This window comes from Carassius gibelio, chromosome A23 (genome assembly GCF_023724105.1).
Source record: "Carassius gibelio isolate Cgi1373 ecotype wild population from Czech Republic chromosome A23, carGib1.2-hapl.c, whole genome shotgun sequence".
In the NCBI taxonomy this organism is placed as follows: domain Eukaryota; kingdom Metazoa; phylum Chordata; class Actinopteri; order Cypriniformes; family Cyprinidae; genus Carassius; species Carassius gibelio.
Genome location: NC_068393.1, coordinates 5,565,821 through 5,575,405, shown reverse-complemented (window position 1 = coordinate 5,575,405; position 9,585 = coordinate 5,565,821). Strand labels below are relative to the sequence as shown.

Here is a 9,585-nt window from a genome sequence, read left to right as displayed (position 1 = left end):
GGTGGCTCTCTGGTCTTGTGCACAAAGTGTTTAGTCATTGGGCCCCAAAAGGCTTTAATTGAGTGTTTTTGTACGTAGTGAGGCACTTACCTGTATATCCAGTGAATGCTCTTTATAATTGAATTTAAATAATTGTTTATGCATTGATGCACAAACCTTTAAGAGAGAATTAGTGAAGGTTTTATTTATTTTTTTAAACCCAGTTTAGTCCCAGATTCGATTTGTGTGCCATTACCATTAATAAATGTCATGAAAATGTTCATGTTTTTAAAACTAGATTTTATTTTACATGTGTCTACTAGTTTTCTACTAGCACTTATTTCACCTGCCAAATGTTTTCTCCATCAATAATTGAAGGGGCAAAAAACACTGATTAATAATTGCTACTGTGCTTCATTTCAGGTTTGTGACACAAGAAGTGATAGTTCATACTCCGGAGGATCTGACACTCATACTCTGTGCAACGTGACTTGTTAACCTAAACCTGTTTTATTCACTTCACTCAATCATCTAAACTGACACTATGTACGTAACTGAAGTGCAAATACCTGTTTTGACAACAGCTGTCAATTTTTTTTCTCTCTTTTCTATAGCTGCTAAGTTTCATTAGAGAGAAAAGTTTTGAAAACTTAATATATTAACAATTATTTTGTTCACAATACATATATTAACAATTTTTGCTCAAACATCTATATATATATATAGAACAAACCAGTAAAATCACAAATTAAATGAAATACTAATCTCATTCTAGAAGAACACACAGTAACAGCTACTGACAGCATTTCTTGACACAAACAGTCACCGTGTACAAACACCTCTCCAAATGATACTCCGTACTAGCGTATCCCTCTCTTGATGCCCATCTTGCGCTCATATCGAAACTTGCGTATGGTACTGTTTATAGCGCCCACGCAAACCTTCCAGTCGCTTCCGTCTTCCTCCAGCCTCATCCAGGGAAAGCGCTCCAGCAGGTGCTCTGAAGAAGAGCAGGAACAGAGAACTAGACCTTATTCAAAACAACCTCTTTTCCACCATCCAAAGCAGCAGAGTACAGTACGGCTGATCAGACATCTCACCTCGGAGCGCAGAGATCTTGTTGTGGTCCAGGGCCTGAATGCCACGCCGCATCCCGCCGTACACATTGCTGCGCACCAGGACATCCTCTGGGAAGATGAACTTAATGAGGTATCGAGCGATGAGTTCAGGACGTGTTCGCAGATGTGCTGCAGACAAGGCAAACTCAGGAACCTTCACATCCCGATGAGGGGGGCCCAGATACACTGGAAAAGCAGACCAAAATAAGACTAGAACCTGGGTGCGCACAAAAAGTGTTAGTGTGAAAGCACCCTAAAATGAAATGACATCCATTCTGTATTTAGCTAGTAATTTTCCTGAAGACTATCATTGTAAAATATCTATTGACAAACATGCCATTTTAGTTTTTAAAAAGTCGTCAATCGAGCACAATTCAAGTTTGTGATCACCTGACCTCAAAGTCCAACCCCTAATAGGAGCTGCATTTCTATTTCATTCAGCACTGACCGCTGTTGGGTTCCCAGTCTGTGTTTGTGTAGTGATCTTCTGTGATGTGGCTCATCGGCGTTTCCAGCTGTTTCTGCTCCGTGTCGCTGTCAGACAGTTCAACATCAATCTCTGCAGCTGCTGCAAATGAATCTGTCGTTCTGTTCTGAGGGTTCACTTTTTCCTTCACCTTCAGCTGTGAAGGAAACAAAAACACCATCCTAAGAAAAATTTGGTAGAATTCATGGTATTTGACAAATAACATTACACTTAACATTTTTAGTTGAAAATGCTTATTGTTTTATGTGCAGTAACTGGACAGAACTTTTTTTTCTTAACCTTCTACTGCACGCACATTTTGATGGTACGTGATAAATTATTCCACATAATTTGAGTTTATTTGGGAACATTTTCACATTCACTTTTTTGTCGTTTACACAGAGGTGTTTTCAAAAACACATTCTAATTTTTAAGTCCCCAAAATGCAGTTGCTGTGTAAATGAAAGGCCAAAATGCAAAAAAAATAATAAGTGCTGTCACTTGAAATATCATGTACTTTGTTACTTTGTACAGCACACTTGCTTGAAACAGGCAGAAAAGAAAAAATAGCGGGTCCATGAATTTGGGAAAAAATCTCACATCTGGAACCACATCTGTAGTGGAAGTGTTACTTTTACTCTCACCCTCCGTGTCTTGTCCATGAACCGATAGTAGCGGGCCGTCGAGTTGATCACAGACAGACACATTTTCCAGTCTTTGCCTTTCTCGTGAAGGTCAAATTTGGAGTATCTCTTTACCGCCCATTCTGTGGAGAGCCACACATTTTTAAAACGAGTGCCTTTCATCCTGCTTGTAAACTGTGAGATACGGATATATACAGCTGAGCAAGCAATTTACATCCTTACTTCAAATCTCTTTATTATTAATGAAAATCAACTTTGAAAAAGAAAACAGTTGATTAAGTGGCACATTGCAAAAATGCAAAATTAAATTAACAAAACAACGGAAAAGGCACATCACACAGAGAAGGATCCATTTCTCAAATGAGACCCTGGACCAAGTCTTAAGACGCTGGGGTATATTTTTATTAAAATATTGTATGAGTCAAAATTATACATTTTTCTTTTATGCCAAAGATCATTAGGATGTTGAGTAAAAATTATGTTCCATGAAGATATTTTATTTATTATAAATATCAAAACTTCATTTTTGAATGGTAATATGCATTGCTAAGAACTTCATTTGGACAAATGTAAAGGCGATTTTATCAATATTTAGATTTTTTGCACCCTCAGATTCCAGATTTTCAAATATTGCCATATCCTAACCAACCATATATCAATTGAAAGCTTATTTATTCAGCTTTCAGGTGATATATAAATCTCAATTTTAAAAAGAATTACACTTAAAACTGGTTTTGTGGTCCAGGATCTCAAATATCTGTCCAGCTCACCTCTGATGGCACTGATCTTGTTTGGGTCGAGTCTCTTTAGGCGTCTCTTTGTGTTTCCAGTGGTGCTGCTTTGAGAGAGTTCCTCCACTGTGAAGATGTTTCTGGACAGGTACCGCACCGCTGCACTGGGTCGTGCCATTTTGCCAGCCCTCTGTAGGATACAGTTTGAGACGAACACCTTCCTGTCAGAGCTGCCCAGACAACCTACAGGAGCAGAAACAGATACAAATGGCAACGTCCATATGAAATATTGTTGCACTGCATCATTGTTCTGGCATGAAATCGTTCGCTATTAATGTAGTTAGTTTAAGGCGTGTAGTAACAAAAATTAGCTGAAAATGTGCTAAACTTCAGGCCATTAGAGAGATAGATGAGATTTTGAAATTACTTGTGGATTATTGTGCTTGTTTTTATCAGCTGTTTGGACTCATTCTGACGGCACCCATTCACTGCAGATCATCCATTGCTGAGACAGTGATGCAATGCTACATTAATCCAAATCTTTTCCTATGAACAGACAAACTCATCTACATCTTAAATGGCGTAGGGTAAGTTAAACTTTCTTTTTTGTGTGGACTATTGTTACAGTTAATTATATTCTCTGATAGCAAGTTTAAGGTGTTGTAAAATTGTTCTTCCCATATACATTTCTCTTGTTTTAAAGCTGTTTAGATATTTTACTGGAATAAGACTCTCTTACTTGTATTACTCGTCAGATCTGCAGTTAAAGCAGGGTCACTGGTCTCTGAGCTTGTTTCAGCTGGTCTCTTCACTCGCTGAAGATGCTGCATTAGACTCATCTTATTCCTGATGAAAGGTGCTTGTGTTGTGTGGGTTGGGGCAGTGGCCTTGACCAAGGTGTGGGACTGGCTCTGGATAACAAGTCGAGGAGGGCTGGGCACCTCTGGGCCGGGGGAGAGTGTAGGAGGTTTCCTGCTCTCCTCAGATGGAAGGGGAGATGTAGAGGAAATATGAATGAGGTGGGGCATAGACGCTTCAGAACCAAGTGAGGCTTCAGACTTGGCCTGGCAGCTGTCTCTGTAGCTGGATGACAAATACGTTCTCTAAATGAGAGGGAGAAAGTGAAGTAGAAAGTTAATGAGTGTTTCTTCATCTGTAAACACGTCAACTAAAACCATAAAAAAAGAAACTTAAGTAACATTTATTTCAGTAATTTTTCCAAAGGCAATATTTCTCATTTTCATAACGTTCCAAAAAGTATAGTTCACCCAAAAATGAATGTTTATCCTCCTACTGTTCCTTCAGTAGAACACAAACCAAGTTTAAGTCAAACTGTTATATTCTATCAGTCTTATAATGTAAGTGAATGGGAATCACAGCAAAATCATTAAAAAAAAAATATTAATTAAAAAAAACATACACAAAACCAAATTAAACCCTGAGGCTCATGATACATTGATGTGTAAAGACACAAAACGATTGGTCTGTGCAAGGAACTTTATAATTTTTATTTTGTTTTTGTTTGTTTGTTTTTTTACCTCTGATTCACCGCAATGTCTGAACTGTCCTGAGCGTATTCGTAGCGTATTCAGTCTGCGCCTGATGCGTCGTCATCTTGCTTCACGGCAGATCTCAAGTGGACCATTTGAGAGATAGGTGGCGGTAATGCACTTAAAGTCTGCGATCCGCCATAAAGCAAGAAGAAGTCGAAGACGCATCATGCATGGGACAGTGTGTGAATCAGAGGTAAACATTTTTTTTTTTACAAATACTGTTCAGTTTCTTGCACAGACCGATATTTTTGTCTTTACACATTAATGTATCATCACAAGCTGTAGCGTTTAATTTGGTTTTGTGTATGTTATTTTGACAATCAAAGCCATGATTCCCATTAACTTCCATTATAAGACTGACAGACTGACAGACGGTGTGTGTTAAAAATCTTTTTTTCCTGTTCTATTGAAGAAACAAAGTCACCTGGTTCTTGGATGCCCTGGTGGTTAGCAGATAAACATCAAAGTTTCATTTTTGGGTAAAAAAAAAATAAAAATAATTATAATTATATATATATATATATATATATATATATATAATATTTCAACCAATATTGTTATATATTAACAACAGTCAAACTATCTATATTATAATAATAATAATGAATGAATAATCATCTGTTGGTTTGCATCCATTAAGTAAAATAACCAATTTGGATTAACTAAATCATTGGACCCACTTTATATTAAGTGGCCTTAACTACTATGTACTTACATTTTAATTAATAATTTAGTAAAATGTACTTATTGTGTACATGTTTTTACATTTTACTTATATAAAAAAAAAACGACATGTAATTAGATCTGTATTTAATTGCTGTAATTACATTTATAATTACACTGTTGACCCATACTTTAACACTTTAACCCACCCTTAAACTTACCCATACCTCCAACCCTCTCCCTAACCTTACCCCATCCCACCTCAATAGCAGCAAAAGTGTTTTACAATACAATATGAACACAATAAGTACATTGTACTTATTTTTTATGTAAGTACATAGTAGTTAAGACCACCTAATATAAAGTGGGACCAAATCATTTGATTCACTTGATTATGGAAACATAGTCACTGCTACAAGTTAAACATATATACAAACAAAGAGTTTCCATTAAATATAAGTGTTAATCATAACTTTAATATATCCTTCATATTGTAATATATGAGCAGTGTGTGAATATAGTGTGTTAATTTTACCTGAGAGTAGACAGCTGGATTTTGATGACTGCTCTGGATGCTTGCTACTTTTGCCTGGAGCATCTCAAACTTCTCATCGAGTTTCAGAATGGCTCCATATGTAACCTGAACAAAGACACCTCTTTAATCGAGTGTTAATGCAAAAAATTATTCTGTTTAACACAAAAAAATCTTAACTATCTATCTGTCTATATAGATACAGTATGCCTACACACACACATACACTTTATATATAGTTCTATATCAATATGAAACCTGTTAAAAAAATCTGCAGAAGTGACCCATTTACTAAGCTCCACCCTCCTCCATTGCTTTTACTCCTTACTGAATAACATCACACAGGAGCTGATACAAGCAATTTCAGTAAAAATCTGCTCCTAAAACTAAATGAATCTGCTCATTTAAAGTTGTAAAAACTGTTAGGATATAGTTGACGTGTGTTGGAATTAATTGTGATACTGCAAAAGTATTTAATGTGCTGTTAAAAAAAAAAAAAAAAAAAAAAAAAAACTCTTCTTAAAGGGACAGTTCACCCAAAAAGGAAAATTCTGACCTCATTTATTATATATAACAGCTGATGTTAGCCACGGACATACATACTATTTAAAATTACGATGGAAGTCATTGGCTTCCCTTAACTGTTTGGTTACCAACATCCTTCAGTTCTGCCATCATTCTACTGATAAACACACACAAAATATATATTGATGACATTTTTGGATGGACTATGACTTTAATATGTCTACAACACACAAAGGTTCCTAAGATAGGATTGGTTAGTGATGTTTTAAAGGTGGGGCTTAGCAAAGCATCCACTGCCTCATCAGTACCTGACAGTATGCAAGAATCTCTCCCAGAGTTCTTTGCAAATCCGCTCCATAGAGCTCAGTTGAAAAGACGCTCTCTGCCTTCATGCAACAACAACAACAACAAGGCTTTAGAAAGAGAAGTTGTCAAAAAGAATTATGGCAAATTATTGAAGCCAGTATTCGTTATAGGAATGAAGTATGTTTGTGAAGAGCCATCACCTCGTGTGAATCATGTGGTATTTCATGTGTGACTTCATTAATAAGAGCTTCATCATTCGCCTCAGACATCTAGTAGAAAATACACAGCATTGATCATTGCATGCCTGCATTCACTGTCTAATTACCAACAGAACTGAATCCACATATATTATCACCTCTTATTAGGGAGTAAAATGAATTGTATAAAGAAATCAACCAATTTGTGGGAGCATTTTAAAGCACTATTTACTTATAAATAGTGCTTGTGTAAATGTATACATTTAATATGAGTTAAACCGACTGCCACAGACGGTTTACTTACCATTTACATTACATTTACAGCCCTGTTGTACTCCTCTCCACTAAGTGTGAAAGTGTACTGTGTGATACTCTACCATACTGTCACTGAGGGGACTGGGGCCTCTGGATCTCCTCAGTGGTGTGCTCTCATTGTCCATGCTCTCTATACTGTCCTCTTCAGCCTCCGCCTTCAAACCACACACAACACTGCTCTCCCTGTTCACTGGAGGCAGAAACCATGGGTATGTGCGGATTATTCTGCTGTGCCAAAGCTGAAGTTACAGTTTTAGTTGTGATAATTACACACAAACAGACATCTGAAGCAGAGGTATATCTCTGTCTGTCTATCTATCTATCTATCTATCTATCTATCTATCTATCTATCTATCTATCTATCTATCTATCTATCTGTATGTCTGTCTGTCTATCTGTCTGGATGCTAAATTGAGCAAAAGTGACATTATATACAATGCTACAAAATATTTCAAATAAATTCAGCTTTTTTGAACTTTCAATTCCTAGTGTAGAGTGAATTGTACAAATTGTGAATTGAAAGTGACATCTTAACCTTTGGTACAATCTTGTTTGAAGTATCTGAATGGCGTTGAAGCAACATTATCTCAAAAAAATAAATAAATAAAGAAAGAAAGAAAAGAAAGAATTAAATAGGATGGTTTCTGGACATGTACCATGGTAGAATCTTATTATTTTCTGTATTTAGCAAGTTTAGTACTATGTTATTTTGGAAGTAGGGTACATTGGAGTAACATGGTAACACCATGCAATAGTACTAAATAACATGTACCATGGTTTTAATTACCATGGCATACATTTGTATAATATAGTATACATCAACATCTAATACTATAGGCTAGTTTTACCAGGTTACCATCACTGAACGCCAGACCTGATTTTACACGTGTGCATAATAGTCTAAGTCTCTTTTAGTGCCATGTGAATGTCAATTGTAAGTGGGATGTGGTGTTGAAGACAGACAATGCAAAGCGTTCCTGACGTTAAAACGGCTGTCATTCGTTACTTTCGTTTTCTCTTGATCGTTCACTTCGCAGTAAATGATGAACGGTGTGATAAACACCCGCACAGCGAGGATAAAGCTACTTCTGATTTAAAAAAGCGACGAAAACATAACGAAATAACCAAAAACACATCGATGATGTATTATGTTGAGCCAGTATGACGTAAAGCGTTTAATGTGTATTTTAAAGAGATGCAATTGTACCGTGAACAGACATGCTCGGTCCGCCGCAGTCACTCGCGCAGTGTTTACCGTACGCGTTTATTGTAATTTACGTCTGTTGCTGATATTGGAACGGTTTGGCTGTTGTTATTGTACGTTATTTTTAGATTCGATTCAAACCACGCCCGTTCTGCAGTGTCATTCCTCTCTGCGCATGTCTGAACGCAGCTTGGCGTTCAGTTTCCAAAGCGTTCCCGACGCGCGTCCTGACAAAAAGGCAAGAAACAGTCAGATGTGGGTATTGGGTTAAATGACTGATCAGCATTCTCAGAGCCGTTACTTCCTCGGATCCAGCGCGCTGCAGAGTTTCACCCTAGCCCTGATCAAACTGCCTGTGCGTTTCTGAAGATCTCGAAGACATTGATTAGCAAGCTTATACTGTATGTGTTTGGTTGGGGTTAGAGCTAAACTTTGCAGGACAGTGGATTCCTGGTCTTAACCGAGCGGCTATATATATATATATATATATATATATATATATATATATATATATATATATATATATATATATATATATATATATATATACAGACCAAAAGTTTGGACACACCTTCTCATTCAAAAAGTTTTCTTTACATAACAACAATATGTGAAACAACTGAAAATATGTCATATTCTTGGTTCTTCAAAGTAGCCACCTTTTGCTTTGATTACTGCTTTGCACACTCTTGGCATTCTCTTGATGAGCTTCAAGAGGTAGTCACCTGAAATGTTCTTCCAACAGTCTTGAAGGAGTTCCCCGAGAGATGCTTAGCACTTGTTGGCCCTTTTGCCTTCTGTCTGCAGTCCAGCTCACCCCTAAACCATCTGGATTGGGTTCAGGTCCGGTGACTGTGGAGGCCAGGTCATCTGGCGCAGCACCCCATCACTCTCCTTCTTGGTCAAATAGCCCTTGATGCCTTCAGTGTGACTCTACAATTTTCATAGTCATGAAAATAAAAAAAAAAACTCTTTGAATGTGTTGTGTATATATATATATATATATATATATATATATATATATATATAGATAGATAGATAGATAGATAGATAGATAGATAGATAGATAGATAGATAGATAGATAGTTTCTGGCATACAAAAGATAATCCGTCCCATAGACTCATCTGTTCATTACATATATGTGTGTGTATATATATATATATATATATATATATATATATATATATATATATATTATTATTATTATTATTATATTATTATTATTTTTATAAGGTATGTATCTGTGTTTTAAAAAGCCAATTTATGCTCAAACGTAATTTTTTTGAGTTGCAAAGTTGTTGAGAGTTTCAAGTTCACCATCTAACTTCGATCAAACTATCATCTGTTGAAA

General features: G+C 36.4%; 1 protein-coding gene across 6 annotated transcripts; it reads right to left on the bottom strand.

The window, feature by feature from the left end:
• Positions 1–258: 258 nt before the first annotated feature.
• Positions 259–9,137, bottom strand: LOC127945087 (BEN domain-containing protein 2). 6 transcript variants are annotated; one of them, XM_052541653.1, is made up of 12 exons: positions 8,237–8,580; positions 7,565–7,615; positions 7,092–7,219; positions 6,718–6,786; positions 6,520–6,597; positions 5,690–5,794; positions 3,678–4,041; positions 2,978–3,181; positions 2,208–2,329; positions 1,546–1,720; positions 1,080–1,283; positions 259–1,003 (listed from the first exon to the last, which is right to left on the bottom strand). In XM_052541653.1, the coding sequence occupies exons 1-12, from the start codon at positions 8,247–8,249 to the stop codon at positions 840–842; spliced, it is 1,677 nt and encodes a 558-aa protein (XP_052397613.1). In that variant the 5' UTR covers positions 8,250–8,580; the 3' UTR covers positions 259–839. The 6 variants fall into 6 exon arrangements, with proteins under 6 accessions (XP_052397613.1, XP_052397614.1, XP_052397618.1 ...); XM_052541654.1 differs by having other exon boundaries at positions 259–979; positions 8,237–8,567; XM_052541658.1 differs by lacking the exons at positions 7,565–7,615; positions 8,237–8,580 and adding an exon at positions 8,959–9,137.
• Between the last annotated feature and the right edge of the window lie 448 nt (positions 9,138–9,585).

What these genes read in the sequence shown, in the direction of transcription:
- LOC127945087 (XM_052541653.1), bottom strand. An exon ending in GTCCCCTCAGTGACAGTATG is followed by an intron (nt 6,787 to 7,091) that starts GTAGAGTATCAC and finishes ATTTTCTACTAG; the next exon opens with ATGTCTGAGGCGAATGATGA. An exon ending in ATCCAGCTGTCTACTCTCAG is followed by an intron (nt 4,042 to 5,689) that starts GTAAAATTAACA and finishes CCTCTCATTTAG; the next exon opens with AGAACGTATTTGTCATCCAG.